The sequence below is a fragment of the Asparagus officinalis genome, chromosome 8 (assembly GCF_001876935.1).
Source record: "Asparagus officinalis chromosome 8, Aspof.V1, whole genome shotgun sequence".
Taxonomy (NCBI): Eukaryota; Viridiplantae; Streptophyta; class Magnoliopsida; order Asparagales; family Asparagaceae; genus Asparagus; species Asparagus officinalis.
In genome coordinates, this window is record NC_033801.1 from 11,147,118 (window position 1) to 11,165,679 (window position 18,562).

The 18,562-nt window shown below is 42.2% G+C and overlaps 1 protein-coding gene across 1 annotated transcript in view; it reads right to left on the reverse strand.

Annotated features, from left to right (window-relative positions):
* The window catches only part of LOC109820852 (probable amino acid permease 7), a 4,953-nt gene continuing 3,552 nt past the window's right edge, over positions 17,162-18,562 (reverse strand). Inside the window, exons 3-5 of the mRNA XM_020387045.1 lie at positions 18,421-18,554; positions 18,101-18,328; positions 17,162-17,673 (exon numbers count right to left, since the gene is read on the reverse strand). Coding sequence (XP_020242634.1) covers positions 17,272-17,673; positions 18,101-18,328; positions 18,421-18,554 — 764 coding nt within the window. The 3' untranslated portion in view covers positions 17,162-17,271. The remainder of the gene's footprint in view (positions 17,674-18,100; positions 18,329-18,420; positions 18,555-18,562) is intronic.

Consider the following 18,562-nt stretch of genomic DNA (forward strand, 5'->3'; position numbering starts at 1 on the left):
AAGGTGATAAACACTAAACCCCCACTATGATTTGTACTCCCACTCTCACTGTCTACCTGGTCAAACCTTCCTATAGTTAGGACCATAACCAAAGTCCCCTCTCGATTCCTTCCATGAACGAGAGGTCCACTTTAAATTGAGCAATCAAACCTATAAAAGTTAGGATTGTCTCCAACTTTACTTAGTCAAACCTGCAGATAGTTAGGACTAAGATTGAGTTATCCTTTTCGATAAACGAAAGACTTCCATCTTTTCCTTTTTCCACCAAACCTATAAAAGTTAGGGCCGAAATTGGGCTTTCTCCTCAATAAATGAGGGACTCTTTTTGGATCGAATGACCAATCCTATAAAAGTTAGGGTCGTTTGAATCTTTCCGATTCTCGGAGTGGAGATCCCACTCTTAGTTTCATCATTTCGGATTCTGGGGGTGGAGATCCCACCTTGAGTTTCCTTTCCAACTGGAGATAGAATATAAAATTCTTCCTCTTCAGTGCCGGGAGATAGAATATAAAATTCTTCCTCTTCCATTTTCCAGTTCGTCTTTACCCTGAGAAAAGACAAAATTCCCAACTTCCAATCCGTGCACTTTGTGCACGGGGAATTTTATCTCAACTCCTAAATAGAGATAAGCCTATGCCTAACACGCGTTGCCGGTTTAGTCTTTCACCGATTGAAAAAGACACCAGAATTTAGTCTGGGGAATTTTATCCCGAAGCCTAAGTAGGGATGAGTCAACGCCTAATACGCGTTGCCGGTTTAGTCTTTCACCGATTAAAAAAGACACCATAGTATAATTCTGGGGACTTTCATCCCGAATCCTAAGTAGGGATGAGTCAACGCCTAATACGCGTTACCGGATGCCATATTCCCGTAAGAAATGGCGAAGTCTATGTATTCAAAATCATAGCATTAAGTCTAAGAGAAGCAATTCTCTTAGCACAACGTTACATGTGAAACGGGTTTTAATAATTCACATGCTAGCCCGATTCAAACGGTAGTCGGTAAAGGCACGTCAAACCCGTTGATGGCTGGGGGTTTGCCAAAAAATCCCAATTGAAAAAGACACCATGGTCTAAGCATGGGGAATTTTATCCCGAAGCCTAAGAAGGGATAAGTCATCGCCTAATACGCGGTGCGGGGTACCTTTTCCCTATAAGAAATGGTGAAGTCTATGTATTCAAAGTCATAACATTAAGTCTAAGAAAAGCAATTCTCTTAGCACAACGTTACATATGGAACGGAACTAGACAATCCACATGCTAGCCCGATTCAAACGGTAATCGGTAAAGGCATATCAAACCCGTTGAGGGCTGGGGGTTTGCCAAAAATCCTATAAATTTTATCATTGCTGGGTTCAAAGTAAATAAAGAAATATCATGAAAGAAGCAAATGCGGAGTCTCTAGTAATAGATCAAGTCAAAAGCATATAATAAAAAGCTCGTTAGCCCGAAGGCAACTGACGGCTAAGAACATGGGACTCTGAACTAGAAAGCCTGTCTACATAGCTCTGCTCAAGTTCTGCCTGCAGACTAGCTCAGACAGAGTCTTCGGAACTGCTTAAGATCTTCGCGGCTTCATTCTTCAGCTTCATCAATCTCTCCTGTGTAGATCCCAGCTTCTCGAGCGTCTGTTCACGAGAACGCTCTAATCCAGCTAGGTCTTCTGCAATAAGAGTAACGGACTCCTCGGCGTGCCTCAAGGCCTCCTTCAATCTAGCCACTTCCTCACGGTCGGAATCCAAAGAGCTGAGTAACTCGGCTCTACCTGTATCCTTCCTCGCCACGGTAGCCATCAGCTGCGCAACAGAATGCTCATGTGATCGAAGCTCGCTGCCGATGGAAGATCTCAGGTCGTGCCACTGTGTCAGCCTATGCTCCATCTGAGAGGACACGAAGGAAGAAGCTCCACCAGCCTTCAACTCCTTCAACTCTCGGATCTCTGACTCCAGAACAGTGAAATCGGCAGTGAAGGAATCGGCCAACTCTGGATATCCTTCTTCCCTCATCATCGAGAAAGCCCAACCATAGCATCTGTAATCTGGTGGAGGTAACCTTCTCCCAAGATGAGCCAGAAGATTCTTCACAGTAGGAGCAGCTGCTGATACCTCGCCTGGGGGTGCAGTGTCAAGACCCATAATCCCTGGTCGAAGACCGCGGATATCATTATACCCAGTAGAACCAGGAATCTTATGATGAGAGGTATATCCACACTGAACTCGCTCAGCATCATAGGTAAGAGGCCAAGACATATGTCGCTCCACGGCCTGTCCCTCCAAATGGGTGAAAGAATATTAACGAGGAATGGAGGGAATATACAGGAGAGCTCCCTCATGAAGATTCAGCCAATGCTCCTCGGTAAGAGTCAACGTAGCAGGATCCTCCGTGTGATCCCCGAACAGAAAACCGGGCTTCTTTAAAGCCTGAGTGGAAGTAGAATCCGCAGTAAAGGAAGCATCCGTAATAAGCTGGCGTAAGCAATGACGCCCTCCTTCCCGTATCAAACGACAGGATTCGTCGGAGCGATCTCAGTCAAACTGAGGGAGTGGACTAACGGCCTGCCTGATGGAAGCTGAAGAGAAGACCTCCCGGCTACAACCAGTATTGGCATGAGGAGGAAGGCTGCCCGCGGGGAACTCGACTGCAATAAAACACAAGGATAGAGTCAGAAAATCCATCTCATAAGAAGTAAGATAAGATCAGCCACGGGATAATTAGAGAGACGATTTTGAGTGTCCTACACTGGAAGAACGGTATCCATCATCACGTAAATAACGTGGTAACATACACCGACCTATAAGGTGTAGTACGACACAAAATCGCCCCAGTATACCAGAAGACTTGAATTAGCCAAGCAAGGCAAGTCTGAAACCTCAACCCTCGCGAAGGAGGGTGTCAGCCCTTCCCGAACGACCCGCGAAGGGGCCAAACGAGGGTATAACAGAACCACCAAGTCCGAAACCTCGACCCCCGCGAAGGAGGGTGTCGGCCTTTCCCGAATGACCCGCGAAGGGGCCAAACGAGGGTATAACAGAACCACCAAGTCCGAAACCTCGACCCCCGCGAAGGAGGGTGTCGGTTCTTCCTTCATGACCCGCGAAGGGAGCAATCGGGGATACAAAAAATAAAAAAATTCCCACCTCCGAAAAAGGAAGCCGCTGGAGGGGAGGATGCTGTAGGAACTTCTTCCTCGCTAGGCTGCGAACGGGAGCGACTCCTAGGAGGTCGAGGTCGACGTGGAGACATCGAAAATCTGCAATGAAAAGCAGTAAGTTAGGTACAATATGAATACGCAAAATTTAAAAGAGAAATTAAGAACTTTAATTAAAATCCTATGTATAAATAGGATTTTATAGTTGAAGTCTAATTAAACCTACAAATTTCGTGCATGCGAAACAATGATTGTCATTTTCGTGGTAAATTTTGATGAAATACCCAAAATACTCTTCGTGTTCAAGGCTAAATTTGGGTCAAAGACACGCTCGAGTTGGGTCATGGTCATCATACCTGATCACATAGCACCCCCAGTACCCCACAATTTTGGTTAATCTTGTAAATAAACCCTTTTGTAAAATTTAGCCAATTTTGCCAAAAAAAGACCCTCCACAAATTTCGGTTTGGTTTTCACATGCTTTTATCAAAACTTTGGTCATAGGTTTGTGATCTAAACTTTTGGAATTTCAGCCCTAAAATTCCAGTCCTTTTGCAAATAAACCCCCTATATACTTTGTGGGTTGCTCTTTTGCAAATAAACCCCTCAAACCACATTGAACCAAATTTACACATACACCCCCCAAAATTTCAGCCATATATTTGCATAAAAGCCCTTCAAATTTCAGTTTCATATTTACACATACACCCCCCAAAATTTCAGCCATATATTTACATAAAAAACCCTACAAATTTCAGCCCTCCAATTTGCACAAAAGCCCCCTCAAGTTTCGGCCATATATGTATGCATGAAATTAGGAAAATGTTGCAATCAAAAGTGAGGGAATTCATGTCCCTAATTTCGGCCAACTTTCAAGAACAAAAAAATCAAGATTTGAATTTTTCCCCAAATCAAAAATTAGGGTTTTGAAATTTGGAGGATTCAAGAGAAGAGAACCAAATTAAAAAGCCATAAAGAGAGAGATTCTTACCCAAGCTTGAAGCACCTTTGAAGAGGAAATTTCGTTGACCAAAATCCTCCTTGCCTTGCTGGAAAACCTTGGAGAAGAAGAAGGTTTAGAAGGAGAGGGTGAAGGATTTGAAGAAGATGGGTTTAAAAGGCTTTGAATTCTTGATGAGGGAGAGTTCTTGGGGAGGAAGAAGCTCAAAAACAAAAAAAAATGATAAAGAGAGACCGGACTTCTTGCTGGGGACCGAACAAAAAAAAAGAGAAAAAAATGGGGACGGGTTGCTAGAAATGAAGAGAGGAAAGAAAAGAAGAGAGGAAAGAAAAGAAAGAGGAGATTGGGTTTGTAATGGGGATTATTTTTGGTTGGACCAAATCCACTTGACCCGAACCAAACCCACATGAACCGGACCGAATTAAGCCATTTTTTTCCCACATAGACCAAATCCACTTGACCCGAACCAAACCCACATGAACCGGACCGAATTAAGCCATTTTTTTGATGGTTCACACACGTATGAGGTGTGAAGTGTTGGCTCGAATGTGTAGAAAGACTTGGGGATAATTTATATACACTTTGATCCCCTTTTCAGATATTTTTACGACGTATTTAACACTCGTATTTATACTCCAATGAGAATACGAGTCTAAACTATTTCTCACAATTGACGGGAAGTTCCTAAAAAATATTATGTATAATATTCTTAAGGATAACCCGTCAACCTCCGACGGGTACACGAGGCTAAACTAATTCCCGAAACTCCCAGGAGTACACGAGTATAAACCGGTTCTCCTCAGGTTGATTCGAAACCCTAGGGTCAACGCCGGTCAACGCGTAACCCTAGGTCAATGCCAGTCAACGCGTTGCAACAAAAAGTCAACATTCGACGATTCAAAACCCTAGGGTCAACGCCGGTCAACGCGTAACCCTAGGTCAACGCCAGTCAACGCGTTGCAACCAAAGTCAACATTTGACGATTCAAAGCCCCCTTCAACGCGTTGCGACATTCGAAACCCCAGGGTCAACGCCGGTCAACGCGTAACCCTAGGTCAACGTCCTTCAACGCGTTACGACATTCGAAACCCCAGGGTCAACGCCGGTCAACGCGTAACCCTAGGTCAACACCCTTCAACGCGTTGCGACATTCGAAACCCTAGAGTCAACGCCGGTCAACGCGTAACCCTAGGTCAACGCCCTTCAACGCGTTGTGACATTCGAAACCCTAAGGTCAACACCGGTCAACGCGTAACCCTAGGTCAACGCCAGTCAACGCGTTGCAACAAAAAGTCAACGTTCGACGTTCAAAACCCTAGGGCCAACGCCGGTCAAATCCTAGGTCAACGCCAGTCAACGCGTTGCGACAAGAAGTCAACATACGGTGATCTGAAACCCTAAGTCAGCACAATATGACGGAGATAGTCAGTTCAAAGTCAACTCAATGACACAAGCCAAACTCGACTCACTAGTGGTAGACTCGAGACTCCGATGACGGCCAGGCGATAAACGCAGCGCCGGAAGAACTTCGGTTATTCGTCAAAGCATCGAATAGACCGAAAATCGAAGGAGCCAAGAGTTGAAGCTAGCTACAGGTCCTTTACGCCGACTGAAGGCTGGACCAATCACATCCAAAGTATTCCAGCCTCTTCTATAAAAGAAACGAGTCCGGAACGCTTGCTGTAGGCATCGAAAATTGCCTATAGGTCTCCACGAACAGCTCAGTGTTAAGGAACGACAATGAACATCACTATCTGGTTCACAGGAGTTCGATTGACGTCGGTGAACGCTTGAAGTGAATCAACGAACTACGTGAGCTGACAGAATTTCGGAATAACGAAGGCACAGGCTAATTGAGAGCCCCGCGATGTTTACAAAAAGAACAACGTCTTTCGTGTCTCGTTCGTTCTACAAATAATCCAACCATCGGGGCTGATAGAACTCTTCGTCAGAATTCCAACGCAATTCGAATCACTAAAATCCGAGTTCGGACGAAGAATTTACAGCGGGGTGTCCTAGATTTTTGGGGACGCCCCAGGGGTATCCTAGATTTTGGAGGACGCCCCAGGGGTGTCCTAGATTTTTGAAGACGCCCCAGGGGTGTCCTAGATTTTTGGGGACGCCTCAGGGGTGTCCTAGATTTTTGGAGACGCCCCAGGGGTGTCCTAGATTTTTGGGGATGCCCCAGGGGTGTCCTAGATTTTTGGGGACGCCCCAGGGGTGTCCTAGATTTTTGGAGACGCCCCAGGGGTGTCCTAGATTTTTGGGGACACCCCAGGGGTCCTAGATTTTTGGGGACACCCCAGGGGTGTCGCCTATAAATAAAAGCCTTAGGCCTCACTTTTGGGCATCTGGATTTTTGGAGAATTGGCGAAGCCCTACTGGAGTGAAGAGTGATCGAGCACTTCAACACAAGAGAGTTCTTCATCAGATCTACATCACCCGCATCCGTTCCTTAGCATTACCCCTCGTCGGTAATCCTAAGAAGAGCAAATATCTCGCTTTATCCGAGATAGGCGCTCCAAGTTTCTAGATCTCCTCGCGGATCGACGAAGCTCTGCCCGATTTTTCTGGATCAGATCTGATTGCCAGGTAGTCCACGGATATCGACGTCCCCGTCACAGGCTAAAGACCCACGCAAGCAAGAGACGATAAACGGATCTTGTGTTTATTTTCAAGAAAGTTGTAATTTTTATTTTCGTTATTTGAATTCATTTGTAACGTTTGAAGTTTTAATGAAATCAATGATGAAGGCAACTTTTGACGAAAACATGGTTGAGGATGAAGATAAGGCGATGCTACTTTTGTGTTCGTTGCCCGATGATGATTATGGTACTTTTGTCCTAACTATGATTAATGGAAGAACTACTGTTAGTTGCAAGGAGGTGACCTCAGCGTTAGTGAATTATGAGTTGAGGAAGAGTGTGGATGAGTCCTCCGAGAAGGCATCAGGAGATGCATTAGTAGTTCATGGCCGTGGTTCAAACCGAAGCAGGAGGTCGCAGTCTAGCTAGAGGTGCACATCGTGGGATTCGTAGGAATCAGTGTGCCTTTTGTAAAGAGAATGGACATTGGAAAGCCGAATGCCCAAAGTTAGATCGAGCCGAGAAGAATAAGGGGAAAGCTGTACAAACTTCAGAGGTGAATGTTGTCAAGACTAGTAGCAACAATTCAGATTCGGATTCTTCGGGCTATTCATTATCTGCACTACCGTCAGTTTGTGTTGCCAACTCTACAGAGTGGATGTTGGATTCGGGTGCTTCATACCACGTTTGCCCTAGGAGGGATTGGTTCTCCAGCTTTCAGAAGTTGGAAAGAGAGGATGTTGTGCTCATGGGTAATGGACATGCATGCTCTATTGGTGGTATTGGTACCGTTCGGATTAAGATGAGTGACGGGATGGTGCGGGAGTTGGAAGAAGTGAGGTTCGTTCCGCAGTTGTCGAAGAACATCATTTCACTAGGAGCTTTGGTGGCATCTGGCTATAAAGTGACCTTGGTGGATGCACGTTTGAAGGTCACATTGGGATCCATGATTGTGATGAAGGGCGTCAGAAGGAGTAATTTGTATTATTTACTCGGAAGCACGGAGATTGATAGAGAGATGACGACTTCATCAAATTCGGCTAGACTGTGGCGTTGTTTGATGCTGGGTTATTTGATTGGTAATGTCGTGCATAGGTTGTTGAGTTTGATGCTGGGTTATTTGATTGGTAATGTCGTGCATAGGTTGTTGAGGAGTGCTATGACCTGCAGTTTAAAGTCCTGTGAACCGATTAGTATGAGCAAGAAGACTAGGGTGGAGTTAGGCACTTCTATCCATCATTCGACGGGTCTTCTGAGGGGTATTCATTCAGGCATTCGGGGGCCTTCCAAGAGAGCATCATTGGGAGGTAATAGGTATGTGGTTTCCGCAGTTGGGGATTGCTCTAGACATTGGTGGGTTGCAACCAAGTCCCATTGGTGTGAAGTCCTAGAAACCCGTAACAGATGGAGGAAGTGTGTTGGTAGAAAGGTAACCCGGCGTTCTGATTATGGTAGGGGTTCTTTCTTACATTTGTACCGAGCTCACGACAATAGGAGACACTTAATTGGTGTGGAAACTTTGAGGCGACGAGGCGAGATGGCAGATTTGGGGAGCTGTTCCATTCTGGAGGAGGATCGGCGTTTGATGTCGAGCATTGGCATTGGTGTGCAGGCTACAACATATTTGGGCCGTCTTATGTATAGGTTGCCGACTGCTGCATGTAGAGATATGAGATCTGATGGAGCTGCTTCAGATTTTGGGTTGCGTCGGATGTTTGGCTACCCAGCACTTGGTCACATCGTAGATGTGAGATTTGATCCGATAGCACATTTGGGATTCAGATGTGTGTTTAATTATCAGGTATTGGCTTCTGACTTTGTTCTGAGCAGATATGTCACATTTGACTCTCGACAGGTGGAGAGTGGTGATCAGATATTTAGGACATCGCAGCGGGTGGAGAGTGATGCTACTCCACGTTGGGTGGAGACTCCAGATCATACTGCATCATTTGGGATTCTAGCTGACGTGACACAGATTGGGAATCATGTTGTTTTGGACGCAGATGATAGGTTGATTGATTCGAGTGCAGCTGATAGATGTAGTCTAGACATGGCCGTTTGTTCATCTCAGGTGGAGATATTTGGATTGTTTCAGTTTAGGGCCATTAGAGGTGCTATCAGCCGCAGACTTGATCGTGATGTTGGAGAAGGGTTGCAAACTTTTCTATTGGATTGAGGTCCTTAGGAGGCCATTTGGGTGAACTACGTGAAGGCTTGATTCCTTGGGCAAGAGGATACGTAGACAGTCTTTATGATGTAGCCGATTTGGTGAGCGACATCGACATTTGGGGTGAGTGTTTGCACTCCCATTTGGGTCTCAGCAAGTGAGGTATTTAGTGTAGTCGGTGTAGACTCAGTTTGATTTGTGAGTAGACACTGTTGTTTTGGGTGAGTGTTCGCACTCCCGTTTGGGTCTCGACTTGTTGTGGATGGAGTCCGTTGTCATGAGTCTGTTGCCATGACATACTGGACGTAACAAGTGAGGCATTTGATTTGGTTGGTGTCGGCTCAGTTTTGGGAAAACTTCGCCGAGGTGGAGAATTGTGAGTGGGGCCGACTAGAGGGCCACAAAACACGTGAACCAATCAGCCACGTGAAGAGATGAGCTGAGAAAACACGTTGCTTGATTTGTGTGTGGGGGCCACGTGGTTGGGTAAACGCAGAGGCTTGGTTTCCTCGTGAATGCATGGGCCCACCCGATTGCTTGATTGGTATAAAAGGGCACCTAGGGTTTTTTGTTTCGTGTGTAAATTTGAGGGGTGGGATAGCAGCAAAGGAGCGGCGGTACAATACTTAGGCTGCTGTGCAAAAGGAGTGCAAGGCTTGGGCAAAAGAACAACTTCGGCAATTTTTTGGGAGTTGCGCTACAGTGCTAGGCTGCGGGAACTTTGCGGCTGCAGGAGCAAAACGTGAAGGAGGTTTTGAATGCTGTTTGTGACGGAGGAGTTCTTTTGTGCATCCTTTTGTAGAGAGAGATTTGTGTGAGGGATTTGAGAGATTGTGTGAGGGTTTAGATTGAGTGATTGTAGACCCTACTTGTATTATCTCCCTCTAGTAGTAGATCTCCCCCTCATTGCCCCGTGGACGTAGGCTATTTGCCGAACCACGTAAAATTTGTGTTCTTACTGTGATTTGTAATAGCTTGTAGGTTCCCTCGACGCGCAGTCCTAGAGCTGACGAGAGGAAGAGCTGATATCTCACTTTGATGAGATATCTGGCTTTTGGTTCTTGTTTCCTTTGAGAAACGAGAATTTCATTGTGATCTAATCTCTTGTTGTGCACTTTGCGCACCGGAGGTGCTGTCGAAATTTCCGCTGCGCACAACACTACAGGAGGCCTTTCCTCACTAAAAATTAATTTAATATCATGGTAGGCTGATGGCTCAAGTAGCAGATATTTAAACTGATAAAGAACAGACACTACACTCTATCTCAGCCACTAAGGCAGATAAAGGTATGCTTTTCTTTGAAGCCCAATTAGTTCCGTGGGCACGCTTCCATTTTATAACATAACATAGCTGATGTGGGATTAATCCAAATACATATTCTAAGGATATTAATAACTTCGATACTTTGTTTCCGTGGCTTGTCGGACGAAGACTGCGATGATGGTGATCCATTTTCATTTCACCACCTTTCTTCACTACAGTGTGACCTGGAATTGCATCATTAGAATACTTAAAAATCACTGTTGGTTATATACTGTATATTGACTATCTAGAAACAAAATTTACAATTATTTTTGTTGCGTCCCTCATGGGAAATATGTTGGATTTAATCTAATAAATCTATTTGTGGGCACATATGATTAAACAATGTGTATTGCTATCTTTCAGGATAACCCACTAAAGTGATCAATTAAGTTGGGTTAATTTGGTATTTAAATGATCATGGGGTCATATGTGCAGATACCAGGTTGTAATTGTAATTTATTGAGGGGCTAAATTACAAAAGTACAACATCTATAAATAAGGGGTTATGGTCCCTAACCTAGGGTTACATTCTTTAATTCTCTTCACCCCCATCTAAGAGAGAAATTCGGATTTTAGAGGAACCCTAAGGTTAGAAGATCATCAAAAACCCAAATCAAGATTTCATCCATGGATTCAGGTATAAGCTTCCGCTCTTTTGATTATTGTTAATCTTCTTTGAATTAATCATGGCTATATGGTTTTAGATCTCAAGTCTTGATTTAGATCTAACAAGTGGTGTCAGAGCCACCTTGATTAATTCTTAGGGATTTAAGTTTTATTGGGTTTTTGATCTTAAATCTCTGGTTAAAGATTCAATTTTTTGGGTTCGGATGAACAGTAATGTTCTCGGATGAACAGTAACGAAAATTTTTTCCGGATGAACAGTAAAGTAATTTTTTTCGGAATTTTTTGGATTTTTCTTTGATTTTTCCTTCAATTTTTTCCAATTTTGGATCTGTTTTGAAAAGAAAAATCAAAGGTTTTTTGGGTTTGTCGGCGGCGGTTTCAATTTGAAACCCTAAGGGTTCATGGCGAAAATTAAGGAGGTGGTTACCTCAAACGAACCTCGCGTTTGTTCAATTTTAACCGAGCTTCGCGCTCAACGAACCTCGCGTTCGTTCTAAGGTGAACCTCGCGTTCAACTCAGGTGAGCGTCAAGCTCAATTTCAACGAACCTCGCGTTCGTTCCCAAGGTGAACCTCGCGTTCAACTCAGGTGAGCGTTAAGCTCAATTTTTTAACGAACCTCGCGTTCGTTCTTCAGACGAACCTCGCGTTCGTACTTCAGACGAACCTCGCGTTCGTACTTCAGACGAACCTCGCGTTCGTACTTCAGTTGAACCTCGTGTTCATTTTTTTTTAACGAACCTCGAGTTCGTTCCCAAGTTGAACCTCGCGTTCTTTTATCAAACGAACCTCGCGTTCGTTCATTTTCAGACGAACCTCGCGTTCGTGCTTAAGTGAGTCTCGTACTCAATACAGTCGAACCTCGCGTTCGAAGTTAAGGGAACTTCGTGTTCATTATGGTTAAGCCTCGGCTTTTCATGGGTCCACTTTGGTATACTTAATTTATTCAATTAAGTTATGGGCCCTAATTAAGCTGTGAGACCCCAATTAAGTTTTTGGAAATTCAGTTGATTTAAATTTTTTAATTTAAATCTAATTCGGTTTTTAATCAATTATTTAATTCAAATATTATGACACTAAGGTATTAAGGTTGTCTCTCACTCCAATTGATTAATTGAAACAAGAAGTTGCCAAAGTAACCTCTCTTGTGTAGATTGTTCATGAGGAATGTGAGATGTTTGTGTGTATGCTTTCGTGTAAATATTTAATCGGCCCAAAGGAAGGTTAATATTTATTTAGACTGTATACACATCTGCGATGATAAGCGTGTGACAATTATAAGGTTTACATGTGAATAATGAATCGATCCAAAGATAGTTTCATTATTTGACATGAGTTATTGTCAATGTTTGATCATTGCAACAAGGTATCACTTACAAGTTAATATTACTGTCCAAAGACTTGATATTAATGTTGTGCCGGTATCTTGGATGGGGATTGTCATTATTTGAATTTTATTGATTATGGTTATTGATGTGAGCATTCTTTTGTTTTATTTCAGCTAATGCATCTGCTGCAACAATTTCTGCTAACATCAACTCAATTCCCATGCTAAATGGGACAAACTTCAAGGTTTGGAAAGAGAACATATTAATTGTTCTTGGCTGCATGGATCTTGACTATGCATTAAGAACTGAACAACCCCAACCTCTCAATGCGGATAGCACTCCTGATGCAAAGAAGGAGCATGAGAAGTGGGAGCGTTCAAATCGCATGAGTCTTATGATCATTAAGCGCGGCGTTCCGGAAGCCTTCAGGGGCATAGAATCCGAAGGGATTACTAAGGCTAAAGATTTCCTTGCCGAAATTGAGAAGCGTTTTGCGAAAAACGATAAGGTAGAAACAAGCACGCTTTTAGCTCGCTTGATTTCAATGAAGTATAAGGGCAAAGGAAATATCAGGGAGTACATTATGGAAATGTCTCATATTGCTTCAAAGCTTAAGGCACTTAAACTCGATCTTTGTGACGAGTTATTAGTGCATCTGGTTTTGTTGTCTCTTCCTGCACAGTTTAACCAATTTAAGGTCAGTTATAACTGTCAAAAGGAGAAATGGACTCTAAATGAGCTCATTTCATACTGTGTGCAAGAAGAAGACAGGTTGAAGCAAGATAAGACAGAAAGTGCTCATTTGGCCTATGCCTCTAAGGATAAGGGCAAGAAAAGGAAGAATGATAAGGAAGCTGCTAAGGGTCCAGTTGAGAAGAAACAACATAAGGATAATCAGGGTTGTTTCTTCTGTAAGAAGCCTGGACATGTAAAGAAGGACTGTACAAAATATCACGCCTGGCGTGATAATAAGGGTACGTTCCTTGCTTTGGTCTGTTCTGAGGTTAATTTAGCTTCAGTACCTAGAAACACTTGGTGGTTAGACTCTGGTGCTACTACTCACATAAGTGTTTCTATGCAGGGTTGCCTGAGCTACCGAAAGCCAAGTGATGTTGAAAGACACATCTTTGTGGGCGACGGACAATCGGTAGATGTGGAAGCAATTGGGCACTTTAGGTTGTTGTTAGGAACTGGTTATTATTTGGATTTAAAAGATACTTTTGTAGTACCGTCTTTTAGACGGAATTTGGTTTCTGTTTCTGTATTGGACAAATCAGGTTATTCTTGTTCATTTGGAAACAGTCAATTCAGTTTATCTTTTAATTCAAATGTTGTGGGAACCGGTTACTTGAGTATTTATGACAACCTATATTTGCTTGATACAATTGCTTCTTACAATGAATCCTTGCATGTGGAATCACGTGGTACTAAGCGTAAATTAAATAAGGAAAATTCGGCGACATTATGGCATAAGCGCTTAGGTCATATCTCAAAAGGTAGAATTGAGCGTCTTGTGTCTGATGGCATTTTGGATTCCCTTGATTTTTCGGACTTCGACGTATGTGTTGAATGTATCAAGGGAAAACAGACCAAAGTGAAAAGATTAGGTGCCAACAGATCTTCGGATGTCTTAGAATTGATACATACGGATATTTGTGGGCCATTCCCTACGGAATCCTGGAATGGTCAACAATATTTTATATCATTCATAGACGATTACTCACGTTATGGGCACCTATATCTTATTCATGAAAAATCTGAGTCTCTGGACATGTTCAAAGCCTATAAAGCTGAAGTTGAGAATCAACTCAACAGAAGAATTAAAACCGTCAGATCTGATCGTGGTGGTGAGTACTACGGTAGATATGATGGTTCAGGTGAACAACGTCCAGGACCATTTGCTAGATACCTAGAGGAATACGGTATCGTCCCACAGTACACCATGCCGGGTTCACCTAGCATGAATGGTGTAGCTGAAAGACGAAACAGGACTCTTAAGGATATGGTAAGAAGTATGATTGCTCATTCTTCTTTACCAGAGTCACTCTGGGGAGAAGCACTTAAGACAGCAGCTTACATTCTGAATAGAGTACCAAGTAAAGCAGTTGCTAAAACACCTTATGAGCTTTGGACTGGTCGAAAGCCCAGTTTAAAGCATTTACATATTTGGGGATGTCCAGCTGAGGCAAGGCCTTATAGGCCAAATGAAAAGAAATTGGACTCCAAAACAGTTAGCAGCTACTTTATTGGATACTCTGAACGCTCTAGGGGCTTTAAGTTTTATGATCCCACTATAAGGAACATTTTTGAGACGGGAACAGCAACATTCTTTGAGGATGTTGAGTTTGGGGGGAGAAATAAGGTTAGAGACATTAGTTTTGAGGAGGAATTGGCTTCAGATCCAATCCATACAGTTACTTTTGACAATATTCAGGTTCCTATACCTGTTGTTGCTCAAGAAGTAAATCCGGAACCTCAAGATGATAATGTTGAACAACTCCCTGTTCCAGAAGAACAAACTCAACAACCTCAAGAACCAGTGCCATTAAGGAGATCCACGAGAGAAAGGAGAAATGCTATTCCGGATGATTATATTGTATTTCTCCAAGAACATGAGGAAAGTAGTGGAATGTTAGAAGATGATCCAATCAACTTCTCTCAGGCCATGAAAAGTTCTAACTCTCAACAGTGGATTGATGCCATGAATGAAGAGTACAAGTCTATGCAAGACAATAAGGTTTGGGAACTTGTCCCATTACCAGAAGGTGCAAAACCAATTGGTTGTAAATGGATTTTTAAAACCAAGCGGGATGCAAACGGTAATGTGGAGAGGTATAAGGCACGTCTTGTGGCTAAAGGCTATACTCAAAAGGAAGGCATTGATTATACAGAGACTTTCTCTCCGGTTTCATCGAAAGACTCTTTCAGAATAATCATGGCACTTGTTGCTCATTATGATCTTGAGTTACATCAGATGGATGTTAAGACTGCATTTCTCAATGGAGACATTGATGAGATGATCTATATGGTGCAACCAGAAAACTTTGTGTCGGGAGACCCAAAGAATATGGTCTGCAAATTAAGGAAATCCATCTATGGACTCAAGCAAGCTCCTCGTCAATGGTATCATAAGTTTCAACAAATAGTTATCTCGTTCGGTTTTGAGATGAACATTGTTGATGACTGTGTATATCACAAGTTCAGTGGGAGTAAGTATATTTTTCTGGTTCTGTATGTGGATGACATCTTGCTTGCCACTAATGATATAGGCATGTTGCACGAAACCAAGAGATTTCTATCAAAGAATTTTGAGATGAAAGATCTTGGGGACGCCTCTTTTATATTAGGGATCCAGATACATCGAGATCGCTCTCGGGGTATTCTTGGATTATCACAAAAGAGCTATATCGATAAGGTACTTAAAAGGTTTGGCATGCAAGATTGCAGACCAGGTGACACCCCTGTTGCTAAAGGAGACAAGTTTAGTCTCAATCAGTGCCCTAAAGGTAACCTTGAAATTCAGGAAATGCAGAAGATTCCTTATGCTTCGGCTGTAGGAAGTCTAATGTATGCTCAGGTATGTACGCGTCCGGATATTGCGTACATTGTTGGGATGTTAGGCAGATACTTAAGCAACCCTGGTATGGATCATTGGATAGCAGTCAAAAGGGTTATGAGGTATCTTCAGAAAACAAAAGATTACATGCTCACATACAGAAAATCAGAGAAATTAGAGGTCATTGGGTATTCGGACTCTGATTTTGCTGGATGCCAAGATAGCAGGAAGTCTACATCAGGCTACATTTATATGTTAGCAGGAGGAGCTATATCATGGAAAAGTGTCAAACAAACACTAGTAGCTTCCTCCACTATGGCAGCAGAATTTGTAGCTTGCTATGAGGCATCCAATCAGGGAATATGGCTGCGAAATTTTGTCACGGGACTGCGCATTTTGGAAAATGTTGAAAGACCACTAAGGCTATATTGTGACAATAAATCTGCAGTAATGTATTCCAATAACAACAGGAGCTCAACTAAGTCAAAACATATTGACATTAAGTTCCTGGTTGTGAAAGAAAGGGTACAGAGTGGACAGATATCCATAGAGCACATTGGGACAAACTCCATGATAGCTGATCCTCTTACTAAGGGATTGCCACCTAAGGTCTTTCATGAGCATACTGCTCATATGGGTGTGGTATTATTTGAGGATATTATGTTTTAGTGGGAGTTTGTATTTGTGGTGCTTTATGTTTGGTTGTATTGTCTGATCAGAATAAAGTATTCAGTTAAGACACTCTGTTACATTATGTTTGGTTTTGACCTCACTAAGGAGGACCAGTTGAAAATAGACATGTACTGATCACATTGCATGTAATTTTCATGCTGCACATCCATGATTGATCTATGTCATTTGATTGTATTGATATATGTGACCATTGATGGGTCGAGTCACGATAAATGTGACGAAGGCCGCTTTGATCCTATATTGATATAGTCAATGGACGAGATTGTTCGGAAATATCATTTCAGTGATAGCAATTTTTGAGCTCATAATGTTATACACAGTTTAAGGAATCATATGGTGCCCAAGTGGGAGATTGTTGGATTTAATCTAATAAATCTATTTGTGGGCACATATGATTAAACAATGTGTATTGCTATCTTTCAGGATAACCCACTAAAGTGATCAATTAAGTTGGGTTAATTTGGTATTTAAATGATCATGGGGTCATATGTGCAGATACCAGGTTGTAATTGTAATTTATTGAGGGGCTAAATTACAAAAGTACAACATCTATAAATAAGGGGTTATGGTCCCTAACCTAGGGTTACATTCTCTAATTCTCTTCACCCCCATCTAAGAGAGAAATTCGGATTTTAGAGGAACCCTAAGGTTAGAAGATCATCAAAAACCCAAATCAAGATTTCATCCATGGATTCAGGTATAAGCTTCCGCTCTTTTGATTATTGTTAATCTCTTTGAATTAATCATGGCTATATGGTTTTAGATCTCAAGTTTTGATGTAGATCTAACAAAATAAGCAGTAAAAAATTAAATTAACTTTATGAACATTCAAACCAATAGGTAAACAAACAGGCAAACTTTTCCTCTTACAAGTTTCGAGGGAATTAACAGAACTTTAAAACGCTAACTAAACTTTTTCCTTAGAAGTCCATCAACTGATCCGACAAAAGCAAACACGCTAATAATCAAGCATCCGTAACAGAACATCTGAAGCAAAACCTTTTTCCTCGTCCGAGAAATCAAATTCCTTTGCACGAAATACATCTGAACAGGGAAATAAATAGAGCTCGGCCAGAAACTGAAGGCGCCCAAAACTCCCAGTACTTGGTTGAAGTACGGAAAAAATATCGTGACCATTGTCGTCGAGATCACGTAGAGAGTTCTATAGCATAATTTCAGGAGATTTGTTCTGTAACTTGGTAAGAATGGGAGTTTGATAACATAGAAATCGTTCACATATCCGTTATTGGGGAACCTCTCTGAAAGCCATGCATCCACTAAAGCATAGACGGGCTGGCTGTATACCTAGTAGACCATAAGAATTGTTTAGTTCTTTGCTATTTGTATCGAAACCATGTTACATGTAAATGACAAATAACTAAACTGGGAAAAAAATTTTTATGAATAACGATTTAGTTATTTGTCGATTACAGATAGGGCCAGGGGTCTAGCGAGAAAATTTTAAAAATTCAATCGGCGTTTTGTGAACTTTTTTCAATCTTAGTCCAGTTGTGCTTTACCTAGTCGAACATTCTAACTGTGATCGTGATAGAACGAGAGTTTAGTCTCACATTAGATAGCTAGTGAAAGAGTGATAAGATGGACATATGTTACATTTTTATATGAGCATAACTCTTGCAATTATGAGGAAATATTATTGAATATTTTGATTATGCATCTGAAAACTAATCCACTAGTATATGGGCTATAATATAATACGTAGATTTTTTACCTGGTATCCTCCAAGTAGATGAATAATAATGCAAGCATTGGCGAAATCAATGATCCAGTGTGGCTCAAAGAAACCAAATCCAGTCATAAGATTTCCCGGTGTATCATTCCCAAATGCAGCGTATCCAAAACACCCACAACACAGATAGAACACTGCGGTGATGAAAACGGCGATCCTCAACGCCTTACTCATCGTCTGGTTCTCCGGTGGCGGTGACTTCAAGGTGTTCTTCATTCTCAAAAAACAAAAGTTGGAAAAAAATAACTGAATTTAATTTCTTAAAAAGGATCGAGCTGATAGAGAAATCTATAGGCAATTACCTCTATTTCTAGGAGAACTACTGAGAATGGAAATGCAAATAATATGTCTCCGACTCCTTGAGAGACTTGCGACATTTTTTGATATTTGGATGGCATGGGAACCCCTCCGATGCCTCCTTTTATTGTTCCGTTCTCTGCACAT